Consider the following 20,256-nt stretch of genomic DNA (forward strand, 5'->3'; position numbering starts at 1 on the left):
TATCTATCTATCTATTTATCTCCTATCTATCTATCTATCTATCTATCTCCTATCTATCTATCTATCTATCTATCTATCTATCTATCTCATATCTATCTATCTATCTATCTATCTATCTATCTATCTATCTATCTATCTATCTATCTATCTCCTATCTATCTATCTATCTATCTATCTATCTATCTATCTATCTCATATCTATCTATCTCATATTTATCTATCTACAGGGGCGTACATAAGGGCTCAGCGGCCCGGGTGCAAAAGTTCTGCTCGGGCCCCCGCCCCAGGCCTCCACCCCACACGCCCCCGTACCCATATCTAGATCGTGCTGCTTACATGATCTCCCCCTTGGCGTTATCTTTCCAAACATGATGCATTTCCTGAACATTTGTTTGTAGCCCCGCAGGCCACTCAGACACACACCGCTTTTTACCGCTATTAGCGCGGTGTCCCGAGCGCCGTACTAACCGCGGTATAACACTCCCGTAGATTTTAATGAGGTTACTCAAATCTGCGCTTGAACACGGTGTTTCTAACGCTGTAATTTTCGAGAGCTGTCTGTTCTATTTTTTCGTGGTTTTTAACACACCTCCTCACAACGATGGGGTCCATTAAAAAGCGCTGTCAAACGTTGTAACCTGTGTTCGAAAGCGCTGCTTGAAATTCCGGTAAAAATGCCACGATTTCAAGCTGCGTTTTCTGAACATGTGTGAGAGCGGCCTTAGGCTGGGTTCACACTTGGCGTATTCCAGTCGGAAATCTCGCGGTTTGGCTGCAGCAAAAACCGCAAGATTTCCGCCGGGAGAACCGCCGCTCCGGTTTAAGCCGCGACGGCTTTGAAGTGGCCCGGCTGCTTGCTTTTCCATTGCGGCCGGCTCTCCCATAAAGGAGAGCGCGGCCGCGATGTAGATAAACAAAAAAAGAAAAGTAAACAGACATGCTGCTTCTTTTGAAACCGCGGCTGCGGCGGACGCAGCCGCGGTTTCAACCGGATTTACCGCAGCGGTTTCTGAGAAACCTTGTCCACATGGCTGGCTAATCCCGAGATTAGCGGCCGCGAGCGGATCTGCTGCGGCAGAACCGCGGCAAATCTGCCCTGTGTGAACCTGGGCTTAGGGGGGGTCATGTTTATGTTGTACTTTAGAACCACAATAAAGAAAAACACATAAAAAAACCTGCATGCAGAATTTAAAGACCGCATACGTTATTAATGAGCTGCAGACACTATTAAAAACTGCATGTGTATTGGATGCGGTTTTTAAGTGTGTGTAAAGTGTGAATACAGTAAATCCAGGGAGATGTATAACTTGTACCAGAGAGAGAGAGAGATAGATAGATAGATATGAGATAGATAGATAGATAGATAGATAGATAGATAGATAGATAGATAGATAGATGAATAGATAGTATATAGATAGCAGATAGATAGTATATAGCTAGATAGATATGAGATAGATAGACAGATATGAGATAGATAGATGATAGATAGATAGAATGATAGATAGATAGTATATAGATAGCAGATAGATAGTAGATAGATAGATAGTATATAGATAGCAGATAGATAGTAGATAGATAGATAGTATATAGATAGCAGACAGATATGAGATAGATAGATGATAGATAGATAGAATGATAGATAGATAGTATATAGATAGCAGAGAGATAGTAGATAGATAGATAGTATATAGATAGCAGACAGATAGATGATAGATAGATAGAATGATAGATAGATAGTATATAGATAGCAGACGGATACTGAGATAGATAGATAGATAGATAGATAAAGGAGGGAGACAGACAGACAGATACACACACATATATACACTTACCCCAGGGCCCGGTCCACTTCTCCTCCATGTGACAGCAGCAGGAGAGGCAAACTCAGAAGCTTCCATTCAGCAGGAAGCAGGGGGCAGCACATAATCACTGTGCCCTGCCGTCCCATATGACTTCCTCCCTCCTCCCCTGTCGGCCCATGTGAGTTACTCCCTGCTCTGCCGGGCTTCCTCTCAGGCTGGCCGTTCTGGCTGCCGCATGATAGCAATCTTGCTGCAGACAGACCAGCCAGCCATTAATGCACTGAATGTGCATGTGGGTATGGTGGAGGGTGGCCTCGGGGCCCCGTGAGCGCAGGGGCTGGGTCGCCATGGCGACCCCAGCAACCCGTGGCGCTACGCCTATGTCTATCTATCTCATATCTATCTATTTATCTATGTATCTCATACCTATCTATCTATCTATCGTATCTATCATATCTATCTCATATCTATCTATCTATCTATCTATCTATCTATCTCCTATCTATCTATCTATCTATCTCATATCTATCTATCTCATATCTATCTATTTATCTCATATCTATCTATTTATCTATCTATCTATCTATCTCCTATCCATCTATCTATCTATCTATCTATCTCATATCTATCTGTCTCTCTATCTATCTATCTCCTATCTATCTATCTATCTATCTATCTCCTATCTATCTATCTATCTATCTATCTATCTATCTATCTCATATCTATCTATCTATCTATCTATCTATCTCCTATCTATCTATCTATCTATCTATCTATCTATCTATCTATCTATCTATCTCCTATCTATCTATCTCCTATCTATCTATCTATCTATCTCCTATCTATCTATCTATCTCCTATCTATCTATCTATCTATCTATCTATCTATCTCCTATCTATCTCCTATCTATCTATCTATCTATCTATCTATCTCATATCTATCTATCTATCTATCTATCTATCTCCTATCTATCTATCTATCTATCTATCTATCTATCTATCTCCTATCTATCTATCTCCTATCTATCTATCTATCTCCTATCTATCTATCTATCTATCTCCTATCTATCTATCTATCTATCTATCTATCTATCTATCTATCTCATATCTATCTATCTCATATCTATCTATCTATCTCCTATCTATCTATCTATCTCCTATCTATCTATCTATCTATCTATCTATCTATCTATCTATCTATCTCATATCTATCTATCTATCTCATATCTATCTATCTCATATCTATCTATCTATCTATCTCATATCTATCTATTTATCTATCTAACTATCTATCTCCTATCCATCTATCTATCTATCTCATATCTATCTATCTCATATCTATCTATCTATCTCCTATCTGTCTATCTATCTATCTATCTATCTATCTCATATCTATCTATCTCATATCTATCTATCTCATATCTATCTATCTCATATCTATCTATCTATCTATCTAATATCTATCTATCTCATATCTACCCATCTCATATCTATCTATTTATCTATCTAACTATCTATCTCCTATCCATCTATCTATCTATCTATCTCATATCTATCCATCTCATATCTATCTATCTATCTCATATCTATCTATTTATCTATCTATCTATCTCATATCTATCTATTTATCTATCTATCTATCTATCTCCTATCCATCTATCTATCTATCTATCTCATATCTATCTGTGTCTCTATCTATCTATCTCCTATCTATCTATCTATCTATCTATCTATCTATCTATCTATCTATCTCCTATCTATCTCATATCTATCTATCTATCTATCTCATATCTATCTATCTATCTATCTATCTATCTATCTATCTCATATCTATCTATTTATCTATCTAACTATCTATCTCCTATCCATCTATCTATCTATCTATCTATCTATCTATCTATCTATCTCATATCTATCTATCTCATATCTATCTATCTATCTATCTATTTATCTCCTATCTATCTATCTATCTATCTCCTATCTATCTATCTATCTATCTATCTATCTCATATCTATCTATCTATCTATCTATCTATCTATCTCCTATCTATCTATCTATCTATCTATCTCATATCTATCTATCTCATATTTATCTATCTACAGGGGCGTACATAAGGGCTCAGCGGCCCGGGTGCAAAAGTTCTGCTCGGGCCCCCGCCCCAGGCCTCCACCCCACACGCCCCCGTACCCATATCTAGATCGTGCTGCTTACATGATCTCCCCCTTGGCGTTATCTTTCCAAACATGATGCATTTCCTGAACATTTGTTTGTAGCCCCGCAGGCCACTCAGACACACACCGCTTTTTACCGCTATTAGCGCGGTGTCCCGAGCGCCGTACTAACCGCGGTATAACACTCCCGTAGATTTTAATGAGGTTACTCAAATCTGCGCTTGAACACGGTGTTTCTAACGCTGTAATTTTCGAGAGCTGTCTGTTCTATTTTTTCGTGGTTTTTAACACACCTCCTCACAACGATGGGGTCCATTAAAAAGCGCTGTCAAACGTTGTAACCTGTGTTCGAAAGCGCTGCTTGAAATTCCGGTAAAAATGCCACGATTTCAAGCTGCGTTTTCTGAACATGTGTGAGAGCGGCCTTAGGCTGGGTTCACACTTGGCGTATTCCAGTCGGAAATCTCGCGGTTTGGCTGCAGCAAAAACCGCAAGATTTCCGCCGGGAGAACCGCCGCTCCGGTTTAAGCCGCGACGGCTTTGAAGTGGCCCGGCTGCTTGCTTTTCCATTGCGGCCGGCTCTCCCATAAAGGAGAGCGCGGCCGCGATGTAGATAAACAAAAAAAGAAAAGTAAACAGACATGCTGCTTCTTTTGAAACCGCGGCTGCGGCGGACGCAGCCGCGGTTTCAACCGGATTTACCGCAGCGGTTTCTGAGAAACCTTGTCCACATGGCTGGCTAATCCCGAGATTAGCGGCCGCGAGCGGATCTGCTGCGGCAGAACCGCGGCAAATCTGCCCTGTGTGAACCTGGGCTTAGGGGGGGTCATGTTTATGTTGTACTTTAGAACCACAATAAAGAAAAACACATAAAAAAACCTGCATGCAGAATTTAAAGACCGCATACGTTATTAATGAGCTGCAGACACTATTAAAAACTGCATGTGTATTGGATGCGGTTTTTAAGTGTGTGTAAAGTGTGAATACAGTAAATCCAGGGAGATGTATAACTTGTACCAGAGAGAGAGAGAGATAGATAGATAGATATGAGATAGATAGATAGATAGATAGATAGATAGATAGATAGATAGATGAATAGATAGTATATAGATAGCAGATAGATAGTATATAGCTAGATAGATATGAGATAGATAGACAGATATGAGATAGATAGATGATAGATAGATAGAATGATAGATAGATAGTATATAGATAGCAGATAGATAGTAGATAGATAGATAGTATATAGATAGCAGATAGATAGTAGATAGATAGATAGTATATAGATAGCAGACAGATATGAGATAGATAGATGATAGATAGATAGAATGATAGATAGATAGTATATAGATAGCAGAGAGATAGTAGATAGATAGATAGTATATAGATAGCAGACAGATAGATGATAGATAGATAGAATGATAGATAGATAGTATATAGATAGCAGACGGATACTGAGATAGATAGATAGATAGATAGATAAAGGAGGGAGACAGACAGACAGATACACACACATATATACACTTACCCCAGGGCCCGGTCCACTTCTCCTCCATGTGACAGCAGCAGGAGAGGCAAACTCAGAAGCTTCCATTCAGCAGGAAGCAGGGGGCAGCACATAATCACTGTGCCCTGCCGTCCCATATGACTTCCTCCCTCCTCCCCTGTCGGCCCATGTGAGTTACTCCCTGCTCTGCCGGGCTTCCTCTCAGGCTGGCCGTTCTGGCTGCCGCATGATAGCAATCTTGCTGCAGACAGACCAGCCAGCCATTAATGCACTGAATGTGCATGTGGGTATGGTGGAGGGTGGCCTCGGGGCCCCGTGAGCGCAGGGGCTGGGTCGCCATGGCGACCCCAGCAACCCGTGGCGCTACGCCTATGTCTATCTATCTCATATCTATCTATTTATCTATGTATCTCATACCTATCTATCTATCTATCGTATCTATCATATCTATCTCATATCTATCTATCTATCTATCTATCTATCATATCTATCTCATATCTATCTATCTATCTATCTATCTATCTCATATCTATCTATCTCATATCTATCTATCTCCTATCTATCTATCTATCTATCTATCTCATATCTATCTACCTCACATCTATCTATCTATCTATCTATCTATCTATCTATCTATCTATCTATCTATCTATCTATCTATTATCTATCTATTTATCTCATATCTATCTATCTATCTCATATCTATCTATCTATCTATCTCATATCTATCTATCTATCTATCTATCTATCTATCTATCTCCTATCTATCTCCTATCCATCTATCTATCTATCTATCTATCTATCTCATATCTATCTATCTATCTATCTATCTATCTATCTATCTATCTATCTATCTATCTATTATCTATCTATTTATCTCATATCTATCTATCTATCTATCTATCTATCTATCTATCTATCCCATATCTATCTATCTATCTATCTATCTATCTATCTCCTATCTATCTATCTATCTATCTATCTATCTATCTATCTATCTATCTATCTATCTATCCCATATCTATCTATCTATCTATCTATCTATCTATCTATCTATCTATCTATCTATCTATCTATCTATCTATCTCCTATCTATCTATTTATCTCATATCTCTATCTCTCTCTATGGCCGGCTTCACACTGCTGAGAAAATCACGCTAGATTTGCAAAATGCACAAATCTTGTGCCAATATGAACGTCTTCTTTTGAATGGAGTCATATACATGAACGATGGCACACGCTAACTTTTCGTGTTTCTCGGAACGCATCACCCATTGATTTCAATTATATCTTTATTGCCTCACATGGCAGTTTGATGTGCATGTAAGTGAGATGCAAAGTTTCCCATTTAATTCAGACTTTCAATCCCCTATCGCGAATGAAGCTGACACGAGATGAGTGAAACTTCTCAGATGTGATGTGAGGCGGTTTTATCTGAAAATCACCTGGCATCCGCAGGTAAATCACACCTTCACAAGCGCGATGCCATGCCAAGTTTTATGGCCCGATATCACTCTCCCATATCTATCTGCTGTAATCTTTCTAAAGGTTCTCTAGAGGTATGTGCTGATAACGGGCCTGACATATTTTCTGGTCTTCATGTCACCAAAAGGGAATGTGTCAAAAGAAAATTACCTTTTGTATGAATCAAGCTTTTATGTTAAACATGTATTTTAAGAACTTTTGCTTTTTTTTATTTTCAGTGGCACAAATAGATATATTTTTAAACAAAATCTTGCTGTTCTCTCACCGACCACTTAGCCTTATGATAGTCTGAGACCCATATCACCACCTCACCTTCTCCAAGGGCCTAACACAGATGACTTAGGCTGCCTTCACACGGGGGCACAAATCTTACACAAAGATAGGGATGATGACCGTCTTCAGGGCAGCAACAACCGCCATGGAGAAAGCCGATGAGCATCCATCAGCTCTCCTGCCATCCTCACACAAGACCTCCAAAGCTCTTTCCACTCTGTCCTGCTAATGTGATAAGAAAATATTCAAATGTACCCCATTAGCTGCAAGATGGTCACTATTATCTCCTTGTGCCCACGGTGACAAAGGGACATACTTCCCCAAGGATCTGACAAATTGGGACATATGAACATTTAACAGTCTCTGCAATCTCTCCAGAGCCGCTGGGTCTCTGGTCCCGTGCCAGTGCTTCCAGGCTCTGACCTCAAACCACACTTAAAGACATTCAGGTAGCAATTGCTTAATCTGCTACAAATCAGTCTTGATAAGCGGCAGCAATACTGCCAACTTGGTTCGACCCAGATCATTGCCCCCAGCATGAAAAATTAAGACTGCTAAGGGCCTAATATCTTTGCAAGCAGAGATTATCTGTGGCACATCTGAACCCACCATAGACCCGCATGCCATGCCAATGCACCTGCACAGAGGACAGCCGCAAGTTGACTCCAATAGGGCGATGTTCCACTCTTCTAGCTGCCCAATAAACGAAGGAGTGCCTGAATATCCAAACTTGTACAGGGTTCACTAATACAAAAACACAAAGCAAAACAACATAACACACTAACTTAAAACCAGGTCAGGACGAACATAAGAATGGAAGCTGTCTGAACTCTACTTGCCCAACTGCTCTATTGCTTGCTCTACCAGCCTGTCAGCCTCTGTAGCCGGCCTGATCTGGAACAAATGCGTTCCGAATTCTGGAGTGGACAGACATATATGCAGCAAATACTTCCTAAAAATGGCACAAAATTGAAAACATGTCAGTGGACAACCATCGAAATGATCTAAAAACTGAGAACTGGTTGCTCAACATTCACAAAAACCTTTAACTGAATACGCTGGCCAAAATTCCCCATCAATGCCCCCAACAATTAACCAGCCATCTCTACCCTCCTTGTCTGTCTTGGGAAATGTTTCTCGCACAACTTAAAGCCATTCTCCACTAAAAGAACATCTGAAAACAGAAAACCACCTGGCTTTTAAGAACCAGGCGTGACCAGCTCACTGATGCATAGCGCACCAAAAAACACAAGAGAAAAACCTGCCCAAACAAAGAACACTTTTAGGCGTCTGAGCTGACCGTTGGAACTGCCGTTAAAAGTTTGGTAAGTTAATCGAACGACACAGGATGCCTCTTATCCCGACCACCCGACTCCCTTTTCCAGCCCTTGAGCATCTGGCTCATGACAAAATGTTTTGTGACATCGTGGAAACCCCACAGCTTTAACATGAACACGATGCCTGATATATGTTTGCTAGAAACTGAGGAAGATACACCGGATTGGAGAACATGAAGCAGGTAATCTAATGTAACTTACAGGTGTTGAGAGTTACCCATTGGAAATTTGCTGCCTGCGTTATCCAACCAAGGTCTCCATGCTTTTGCTTGATCCTGCCACTGAATTTTATAGCAGCTCTACAAGTTGCTCTTGACGATGGCCCATAAGTGCTTGGGGCAAACATGACGGTCCTCAATTGGACGCAGCTCCCGAAAGGTCAACATCTGGATACGAGACAAAACATCAGCCGTTTCATTGTGAACACTGGAGACATGGGCCGACCGGACCCATATGTTTAACTGTAAGCATTTTAGCACTGAATGGTGCAACAAGGCCAACACTGGCAGAGGGCCTGAAGAAAGCCTGTTCACCACCTGTACGACCGCTATACTATTCATCCAGAAGAGGATGCATATATTTGCCATGCAACTGCCCCACAACTCAACTGCAACACATATAGGAAACAACTCCAACAGTGTTAAATTCTTTGTTAAACCAAGGCGCATCCAAGATTCCTGCCAGGGTGCCCTGCACCAATGGGCACAAAAAACTGCCACAAAACCAACATCATATCACTAGGTCGAAATCAACACTAGTAATCTCTGTCTTGACAAGCCGTTTGACTATTAAAAGTCTATAGGAAGACCCACCAAATGTGCAGATCCTCCTGTATGCTCCTGGTGACCCGTATGGTGACAGGAGTAACAACCGCTTTTTCTTGCTGACACTCAAAAAACTCCTTAAGGAAGGAGATAAAGTCTCTTCAAGACACTGTTTCTGGATTAAGCCATGCATCAACTAAGGTTTTCTTAGGCCTGGCTCACATGACCTGGTAGGATTCCACATGCAGGAGGCTCACAGCGCATTCTGGCTGTGAGTTTGGCCGGTGACCCTGCATTCTGTAATTAATTGAATTGCGCATGACTGCAGAGGCTTGCAGGTGGTCATGTGCAGAACAGGTTTTTCTTTTTTGTTTTTTACATTTCCCGCCCCGTCACCTAGTGATGACACGGATACCGGCAGCCCATATGCAGTGTAAGTGCGTTTGGACTTTGGGTCGAATGCCTTCATTGACATCAATGGAGGTCGTCTGAGTGGATTCCGCGACAAAATAGAGCATGCTGCGATTTTTCTTCCACTCATGGAATACACAATAATGCATGCGTTTTACCGTGGAAAGTCCACGTGAATGCTGATCACAGATTCCGCAATTCAAATCCAGTCATGTTAAACCGGCCATAAGGCCCTTTTAGATGCACTGATTATCACGATTGGCTGAATTGACGACTTTTTTGCATAAAATTACACGCACAGATAATGACTCTATTTCCCTCATTAGCTAAAGTAAACTCAGTAGCATTTGTTTGCTCAGCTGGGCATGTGTTTATGTGAGGGATTATCTGGCTGGCAGGATTCCATTGTCTTCTCCCAGCATAAGTAAACAATGTACTCATTGTGTATGCAAAGCAAAAAGAACATCCTGCAGTTGCTCAAAAGACTGAACAAATTCCATTCAAATGGAAAGAGTTTTCAGCAGCTGCACAATGGTTTTTATGTGGGTTTAGGTTCAGCGGCAAAAGAAAAGTGAATGATTAGTGCACGACTGCCCGCGTTCACTTTATCGCTCACTTTCAGCTGTTTTAATTAATTTTGAGCGAATCGTTGCCTGTAAAAGGTCCTTTATCTGAGGAGGTGTCCTTAGGAGTCCTGAGGGAACCTCCTTGACGTTGGAATTCACTGGACCCTCAGATGGCACCCTGAAGGCGCCTGTTGGGAGGGCCCCTGCTCTAACATGGTATCAGTGCTCCGCCTCTGTGCCATCTCCCCAGGCAAAGACAATTCTCCCCAAAAACTGCAAGACAGGGGCCAGACGAGGCAAGAGAGCAGTGTCCAATAGAAATCCCCTATCTCCCCTGAGCCATAACCACACTGCAAAAAGCTGCGTCCCCAACATGCCCTGGCACCAGTGTGAGAACAGGCTGTCCTGCATGCCCAATAGGAGGTGGGCAAAATGCAGCCAACAACGAAGCAATGGCCGCTTGGATGTAATCCTGCAAGATGTTGTGCACAACTTCCCTCTCAGACTGCCCCTGTGACCGAGCGACCACCTCTGCATATCGGCCACCGCACAGTCCTGTGTCCTGAATAGGGGGTTAGTCCCAAGGGAAAGGGCAGAGGACGCCTCCTGGAGGGACTCATCAAGCTGCTCCCCACACGGGGGCTTCAGGAGTCGGAGGAGCTGAAAGAGCAGGAAAATGAACACTAGCCACTTGCAGCCCACAAGCTGGCCTCATCTCTGGCCGGCTGCCACGTCCAGGCTGCACCTTGGGCTGGGGCTGTGCCTTGAGGGCGCTATCACCCACTCTTCCCTGAGTTCCGTAGATCGCGGCGGACCTGACACAAGGGAGAAGTCCTGGGTCCACAATGTTCCCTCCAGTGCCACCCGCTGAGCCATCATATGCAACAAGGCCTCTAATGATTCAATTCAGCTTCTGGACCTCCCACCTCAGGAGACCACTACTCCCATCCTCCAACCTGTAGTCCCTAGCATCCTCCTTATTCAGCACAATTCCACAACACTTCCTGTTCTGTAGAAAAAAAACGCCTCAGCCGTCATCTCATTATCATCACACACAGGATTACACTGAGAGGTGACACCTGTATATAGATAACACAGGATCCACCATTCACCATAGTCACAACTCACCTCCTCTCCTCCCTGCACACTGACCACTAAGCCCAATAATAGTTTGACACTTCCTGTTCTATAGAGAAAACTTCTCAGCCATCATCTCATTATCATCACAGGCAAGATTACACTGAGATGTGACCTATATATAGAGAACACAGGATCCACCATTCACAATAGTCACAGCTCACCTCCTCCCCCTCCCTGCACACTGACCACTAAGCCTAATAATAGTCTGACACTTCCTGTTCCATAAAACTTCTCAGCCGTCATCTCATTATCATCACAGACAAGATTATACTGAGAGGGGACACCTATATATAGAGAACACAGGATGTTGGTAAAATCTAGATCATGACATCAAAAATGTAAAAAAAAAAAAAATCCCCCAAAATTCCAAAACTATGTTTAACATAAAAACTTGATTTCTACGAGAGGTCATTTCCTGATGCCACATCCCCTTTGTGAATAACACTTATAGTTTGGTGAGTCGGTACCCCGAGCGGCACCAGTTATTACCAGTCGTAGCGCTGACATTTCAGGCAATGAAGACATTTGTGGACTCAGCAGTGATTCACGGCGACACAATAAGGACACATCTAAAATATCTCCTATATGCTTCTGTTCCCAGCCTCTAAGTGACGATGTTATCTGCTGTCATCGGAGCGCTGCACATGTCAGGATCACTAGATGTCAGCGCCGGCGAGACACAGATCACAATCCGGTGCGCCAAATAAGAACAGTAGGGAGAAAGTCAGCGGAGATTCAGCAGGCGGATGCCTTCTGTTAAAGGGGTTTTATCTCCTGTCAAGGTTCCCTCTATGATACGTTCACACGATGGAATGCGACGCCGATGTTTTGCATGCAGATTTCACCTCTAAAGCCGTTGCAGAAATCCACTGCCGAGCCGCATATTCCTGCCAGGTATTTGCAGATTCGCACATGGACTTAGTCCTGTTATTGAGCAGAATCCCCTTCTCCCAGCAGCATATCGGACCAGGAGAGCAAGGGTTTATCAAGCGGCACTCAGGACGCACTCCAGATTGGCCATGCCGCTGTTAGTAGAGTGGAGGAAGCGCGGGGAACTCCTTCCACCCTCTGACATTCTACTCTCCTCCAACGTTGCCAGTCCTCTGACAACCTGGCATAGTCAGGACATAGTCCCTGGGCGGGGTTTTCACAGCAACCCTCCACACACCACCTCTGGTGCCATCCTGCTAGACTATGCCATGTTGTAACGGGTGGGTGGTATGTGCCCAGTGTAAGGTTGCATGGGGGCGCGACTGTGAGACAACTCTCATCTTTTCGAACAATAAACTTCACTATAAATGGAAGTTACATGTTTTAATGGCAATTCCTACTTACAGGATAGGTGAACTATCAGGGTGGCTAGGCACTTTGCTGTCACTAATAACCCTCATCATACTACCCATCATCATTCCTTACTGATCCCCATCCAATCAGTGCAGCTTACAGCACCATACAGTAGGTGCAAGCATCTGCACTTTATACAGAGCATTACTCCTGTCTACCATGATCATCATCACTGGCATGTAGCACCATGGTCGTGTCCTGGTGTCCCATCACAAGCACGGTACCCATCACCTAACTCCTCATTTCTGATGGAAAACATTTCTCTACAGACCATGGATTACAACACGGCACCCTCAAACAGATTGCTCCCTCAGTCCATCAAGTCCCTCAATGTTGGTCACAATCTGTAAAAGTCAGTCAGTGTGCATACTGGCTGGTCAGAAACCAGTCTCGCAGTTGTTACAGATCTGGGTCTGGATCCTTGATGGCTCCTAGCACCGTCATCGCTTCGGCCTCTTGGTCTTCAGGGCCCCTCTCAGTGGTGTGGTCGCTGGGCTCTTCCTGGCTTTGCCCCCACCACTTTCGGTGCTGATGCAATGGGCTGCTTTCTTCAGATGCTGTGTCCCTCCAGCGCTGCCGTCCCTCTGAGCTGAACTGTGGCGCAGCTTGTTTCTTAGCCTACACCACATCTCCCAATAATGGAGGCAGTTCTTCCCAATGTCAGCGCTGTCATCATCAAGAGGCTTCAGCCCTCTTCAGACAGCCTCTGAGGCTTCAAAAAATTATGCCTTTTGCTCCCACCATCAGTGCTGCATAGGGGGACTTGATTCACCACCTCTTCACAGTGCTGACAGGTGCCTAGCACTCCTAATGCTCATTCGGCACCTCCACTCTTCACTCCCCCTCCCAACTGCGTACCAGACCTGAGGGTGTGGGGCTTCGCCGCATGACTCCTGAGCCACGGTCAGGGCGGCTGATCTGCTGTCTACAGTAAGCTGGGAGTATTTCAGCACCAACCTCTTACATGTCGAATTTATGATACAATTCCATAGATCCAAACTGGAAATTCTGCACGTGGATTCTCCCCATTGACCGGATCTGCAGCAAAATCTATAGCAAAATAGCCATATATGTATACCGCAGCTGTAAAGGTAGAATCTGTGCAGAGAAATCCACATCAGATTCCGCCATGTGAACGTACTCTTAGAATAGCGCCCCCCATCACCTAGAGTGACAGCTGTCTTCCTGTTGGTGCATAGGGAGAGAGCTGTCACTGTAGGCGATGCCAGCGGGAAGAGGCCGGCGCAGCGCAGTGCCGGTGACTCGCAGCTCCGTTTGGACAGCCCCGACGCAGGATGTTTATTCTGAAGGATTCCCTTTTGTTTGATTCCAAATTGTTTGACGTCTAAAGTTTGTTGTGTTCATTTGTGCATTCCCAGAGTCTGGGGCCAAAACCTGAGCCGCCTGCGGAAGCCATCGGGGCAGAAACAGAGATGAACTTTTCCTTCGGGTTCAAGGACTTAAGTGGTAGGTACTCTGGCATCAACATGCCGCACATTTAATGCATCCCTTGGCTCTTGGCTTTTGTTCAGCAGTCATGTTACTTTAAGACTCTGTTCACAAAGCACAAATCTGCATCAGAGTTTTTTCAAACCCGGTTCCAATGAAAACCCGGATCATAAATCTACGTGGCTGTTGTGGGTTTCTGACATTTGTATGTGGTTATTATAAGCATCACTTGTGCATCTGCATGTAGCTATTACGGCGCTCGGTCCTGGGCTTCACCCTTACACCATAGTAAAAAGTCGGCGTGGACTTAAAGTTCCTCTTCCTGCAATATAGAAGGACCGGGTTGGGTTCTCGGCTGTCAGACGCAGCCGGGGACCTGAAGGAGGAGACATTAATCCATCTGAGAGGACTACTCTCCTTCTCAAGTGCTTATGAGGTTATGATACCCCCAGAAAACTGAGGAGACACCATTACCTCCCCAGTTAGACGGGTCCTTGAGTTTCTAAAAAATACCTAAAATTTGAGATCTTCATCTACTTTTGGCGTTACTCTTATCATCTAGATATTGGTGTGGGTCGCTTCTTAAATATATGAGATCCTTGGATTTTTCTTTTTACATCTTCAATACTGAAGTCCAGCGCTGCTGACTGTTGAATTTAGTCAGCCTCTGCTGTCATTCGAATTATTGTCAACACCACGCTCTTTGAGGGTACTTTTACCTATGTGGTGAGTGGCTTATGAATTGTTGCTTGGTATCGCACCTAGCCACATAAACCACATACCTCTAATTTTGGAGCTTGAGCTCTGTTGACTACTGAATGAATTTATCCTGTGACACTATCTTAAGTAATCTATACTCCACATGTATGTGTAGCTTACGTATCAATGATTGTTACTGTCACAATCTAAGATCATCTCACATCATATTAGCAACCACCTAGTCTCAAGTATCTACAAGTTTAGTTTGGGTACTACTACCTTTTTATCTACCCACGCTGACCATCTCTGTTCTCTGTCTCTATGTATGTCTGGTTTGTCTTAGCCCTAATTGTTTTATAAATATTCTTAAATAAAAGTTATATTTTAGTTGTCTTATACTGTGAAGGGCCTGAAGGAGGAGACAGAAGCGGTTTTAATTGCTTCTTTCTGCCTTCCTTTTTAGGCCTCATGCCGGCCAGAGACCCTATACTCACCTGTCCGGAATCAGAGCTAACTCTGATTGTGGCAATTACTGGCAACTGTCAGAAACTGCTGATAGCCGCCACCTATGGAGCGGACTCGGCTCCGGAGACCACTCCATCCACCTTTCACGATCACCTGACGTAATTTAATGTTGGTGGTTGTGAAAGGCTTAAGATAATTGTTGCAAAAAGTTAACATTGTCAAGTTAAACTTTGCTAAATATGTAGCACCACCGCCGCGGCTCCACTGACTCTCTCCCTATGTCTTTTCCCATACTCGCCTTCTTTTGCTCAGACGGGCTCTTATTAGGTCCAGCTCCCAACGCGGAGTGGGTGGCCCTACCGCTCACTCTCAGTCGGTGATGTCAGACAGTCAGTCAAGTCCCTGCAACATATCGGAAGTCGACATCAAAGTATATTCGAAAATTGTACAACTTTTCATTATACCAATATTCCCGTTTATCTGCTGGAAACCCCTTTATGTTGCATTTAACAGAATGTTGACAGATAACTAAAATGGCGCATATTTCTAATTACTTCACAGAGTCACTTGGCGCCCTTGAAGACAACGATCTGGACGCTCTCGTGGCCGACCTCCTGGCTGACGGCAAAGATGCTGAGCTGAAAGAGAACAGTCAAAGCTACGATAGCGCACCTCCCCTTCCTACCGTAGGCACCTCCAACAATGCTTATCATCATTATGATAATTTACCCGGAGGCTCGATAGATGACTTGTCCTCTCTCCCACCACCGCCCCCTAGTTCATGGGAAATGGATCTCCCTCCTCCACCGTGTGATCCGGAAGAGCCGAAGACTCAGGTAAAGAAGATGAAGGGGCATTCGACTAACTTGTGCATGAGTAACTATGTGAACGTTTCCCATGTCAAGTGCCTTCATCAGGATGCCTATACACACTACGGATGATATACTCATGTGGATGACCGAAACTAGTCAGGCCACGTTTGGCAAGTCCATGTGCTGCCCGGTAATGTGCGTGCAGTTAGAGTAGATTACCCGTAGCATGTATAGGCATCCTAGCTGAACTAAAGCGCAACCCCTCAGTGACGGCCAATACACTTTTTACTAACCTCACTAATCGGCTTTAACTTTGCACATTCATCTTTTTGAGGCGGTGGCTTGGCTGACCACTGACAGCCAGGCTCCTGCTCTAACAGCTAGGAACAGAGAAGCCTCAGATCCCGGCAGTTTAACACCTTGCAAGCCACAATCAATAGCAAAGGCAGCATGTAAGCAGATGACATTGGGAGGGGGCTCTGTCACCCACATGGGCACACTACAGTATGGTACCAATGGGTTCCCATGGCAGCCGGAAGCCTGACAAAAGCCTCCATGTCTGCCATGTAACTCAGCCTATTAGGCCCGCCTCCCACAGAATCTAATAGGCTGATGTTATAGGCTTAGTAGAATGCACTACATAAGTAATGCAGTGTACTATCCTAGGGATTGAACGATCGCATTTTCAAGTTCCCTTCAGGGACTGAAACAAATGTCAAAAAAGGTTCAATAAAGTTGAGGTGAAAGAAAAAGAAATCCTTTAAAAGAATATGCATTTTTCCCCACAGAAACACTTTTAATATAGATAAAATGCCTAAAAAATGTGTACTTGCATAGATATGATACCAGAACCGAGCTTACTGCCTTACTGCATAGATATGATAGATAGATAGATAGATAGATAGATATGATACCAGAACCGAGCTTACTGCCTTACTGCATAGATATGATAGATAGATAGATAGATAGATAGATAGATAGATATGATACCAGAACCGAGCTTACTGCCTTACTGCATAGATATGATAGATAGATAGATAGATAGATAGATAGATATGATACCAGAACCGAGCTTACTGCCTTACTGCATAGATATGATAGATAGATAGATAGATAGATAGATAGATAGATAGATAGATAGATAGATAGATAGATAGATAGATATGATACCAGAACCGAGCTTACTGCCTTACTGCATAGATATGATAGATAGATAGATAGATAGATAGATAGATAGATATGATACCAGAACCGAGCTTACTGCCTTACTGCATAGATATGATAGATAGATAGATAGATAGATAGATAGATAGATAGATATGATACCAGAACCGAGCTTACTGCCTTACTGCATAGATATGATAGATAGATAGATAGATAGATAGATAGATAGATAGATAGATAGATAGATAGGAGATAGATAGATAGATAGATAGATAGATAGATAGATAGATAGATAGATAGATAGATAGATAGATAGATAGGAGATAGATATGAGATAGATAGGAGATAGATAGATATGAGATAGATAGATAGAGATGATACCAGAAACCGAGCTTTTGTCTGTTGTTTTTAAATAAAGTTGTGTCTTTGAATGTATTTTTCCGCAGATTCTGAAAATGACCTTCCAAATTTCGTGTCATGTCAGGTTTTTTCACAAATCACGAAAATGTGAAAATTAAAAAACAAACGTAATTTCTTTAATGACATTGATATAGGACAATGTTTGCAACGTGAGAAAATGTTCTCTGGAGGGATGGAATGAATGTGCAAGGAACAGATGAACATAAATACATAGCTGATACGAAAATGAAATTGACTTATCTGTATCGTGTCAAGATTCGCCGCACTCACAAAGCCTAAACGTGGGAGGCAGTAATCTTGGCCCGCTAGTACAACTCATACCTCACGCCGCCACACCCTTCTTTCTTTATAGTGACCGTTCGGGTGTTTCTTCGTGGCGTGTACAATGGCTTCATGTGGTTGTGTCAATCATCCAGATATATTTTGCTACATATGTGGCTGTTATACGACAGGAAAACCGGCAAAATATTACGCCTTTTGTGAAAAATGCTTATTTTCAATACTTTGGGATTAAACTAGCAGATGAGAACAAAGTGTGGGCTCCTCACAAAGTATGCCCTGCATGTGTGGAGGGGTTGAGGAACTGGAAATGTGGAAAAAGAGAATCAGTGCCGTTCAGTGTCCCCATGGTGCGGCGTGAGCCAAGAAATGCAAGTGACGACTGCTGCTTCTGCACAGTGAAGATCATGGGCCGTACCACTAAGTGTAACATATCCCAATATGCCATCTACCATGAGACCAGTGCCCCATAGTGAATCCATCCCTGTGCCATCCTCATCCAATGTCAAGCCCCCAACACCAATTCAGATGGTGATACAAGTGTTGAGATGTAGCAACCAGACAGTATGGAGGATGAAACCCCAGTGCCATTTACTCAGCATCAACTCAATGATTTGGTTCGCGATCTGAATTTACCTAAAGACGCATCAGAGTTGTTAGGATCACGACTTCAGAATTTACTGTGTCCTACTACCAGATTCTCCCGGTACGGATACCGAGAAGCAAAATTGCTTCCATTTTTTGCTGAGGAAGGCGGTTTGGTATATTGTCAAGACGTTCCGGCAGTCATGAAGTACTTCAACATTAATTACAATTCAGGAGAATGGAGGTTGTTCATGGATGCCAGCAAATCCAGTTAAAGAGGTGTTTTATTACACAATAGTAACATCCATCCGTTCCAGTAGCACATTCTGGGACTATGAAAGAGACAGACGAAAACCTTACATTTCTGCTGGAGAGTGTGCAGTACGAGCTTCATGAATGGTCTGTGGTGGGGATTTCAAGGTGATTGTAATATTGCTCGGCCAACAAGCAACAGCCAATCAGAAGTACCTTCATGCCTGGCAAAAAAAACATTGTTTCACTTCCACTGGTTGATCCCTCAAAAATACTGCTGCCACCGTTATATATATAACTAGGCTTAATGAAGCAATTTATGACAGCTAGAGATGAGCGAGCATACTCGGTAAGGCTGTTACTCGAACGAGCATCGCTCTTCTTGAGTAACTGCTTAGTGATCCGAGCAGGCTCGGGTGGGCTGCGGGGGGGGGGGGGGGGGGAGCGGAGCAGGGGGAAGAGAGAGAGATCTCTCTCACTCTTCCTCCCACTCCCCCACTCCCGGGCAGCCCACCCGAGCCTGCTCGGATCACTAAGCAGTTACTCAAGAAGAGCGATGCTCGTTCGAGTAACTGCCCTACCAAGTAGGCTCGCTCATCTCTAATGACAGCTTTAAGCAGGGACAGTAAATGCTTTCAGTACCTTGGAGTTAAGTTTCCATCAATCACTTCTGAAAAAATCTAAGCTGGCATTTTTATAGGCCCACAAATACGAAAATCAATGGAGGAAAACATATTCGAGCAAACCATGAGTCAGTGCGAATTGCGAGCATGGGCGGCATTCAGAAATGTGGTACAAAGCTGACGTGATACGGAATTTTGAAGGCCATTTTCGGAATCTGCGGAAAAAATCCATTCAGATACACCTCTTCATTTCAAAACAACAAAATCTTGCATAATAGAACTGAGCTAACTGCATAAATAACGGCGATGCCAGAACCGAGCTTATTGCATAAATACGATGCCAGAACCGAGCCTATTGCATAAATATGATAGCAGAACCAAGTTTACAGCATACTACCTTCTGAACAACAAAAAGAGGGACACACCATGCTGACGTGCTACCACCATATAGTAACTAACTTGTACCATCATACTAATACTAAATAAGACCACTACAAAGATCTGTATTGCTAATAATAACCTATATAAGGGCCACATAATACCACCATACTGTTACGGAAACAAAGACTATACAAAGATTAATATTACCATATAGTGGTAGATATCAGATCTACACAGGCACTCTGCTGGCCATATTAGTGATTACAGCACCTGTAATGATAATGTGATGATATCCTCTCTGACTGGAGTAGTTCACTTTCCCTTTT

General features: G+C 43.2%; 1 protein-coding gene across 2 annotated transcripts in view; it reads left to right on the top strand.

Moving 5' to 3' along the window:
- Window positions 1-20,256, top strand: part of APBB1IP (amyloid beta precursor protein binding family B member 1 interacting protein) — a 137,221-nt gene that overhangs the window by 66,431 nt on the left and 50,534 nt on the right. For both annotated transcript variants that reach the window (XM_066585670.1, XM_066585671.1), the window contains exons 3-4: window positions 14,181-14,268; window positions 15,976-16,250. In XM_066585670.1, the coding sequence (XP_066441767.1) occupies window positions 14,181-14,268; window positions 15,976-16,250 (363 nt within the window). The remainder of the gene's footprint in view (window positions 1-14,180; window positions 14,269-15,975; window positions 16,251-20,256) is intronic.

The sequence above is a fragment of the Eleutherodactylus coqui genome, chromosome 12, assembly GCF_035609145.1.
Source record: "Eleutherodactylus coqui strain aEleCoq1 chromosome 12, aEleCoq1.hap1, whole genome shotgun sequence".
NCBI lineage: Eukaryota > Metazoa > Chordata > Amphibia > Anura > Eleutherodactylidae > Eleutherodactylus > Eleutherodactylus coqui.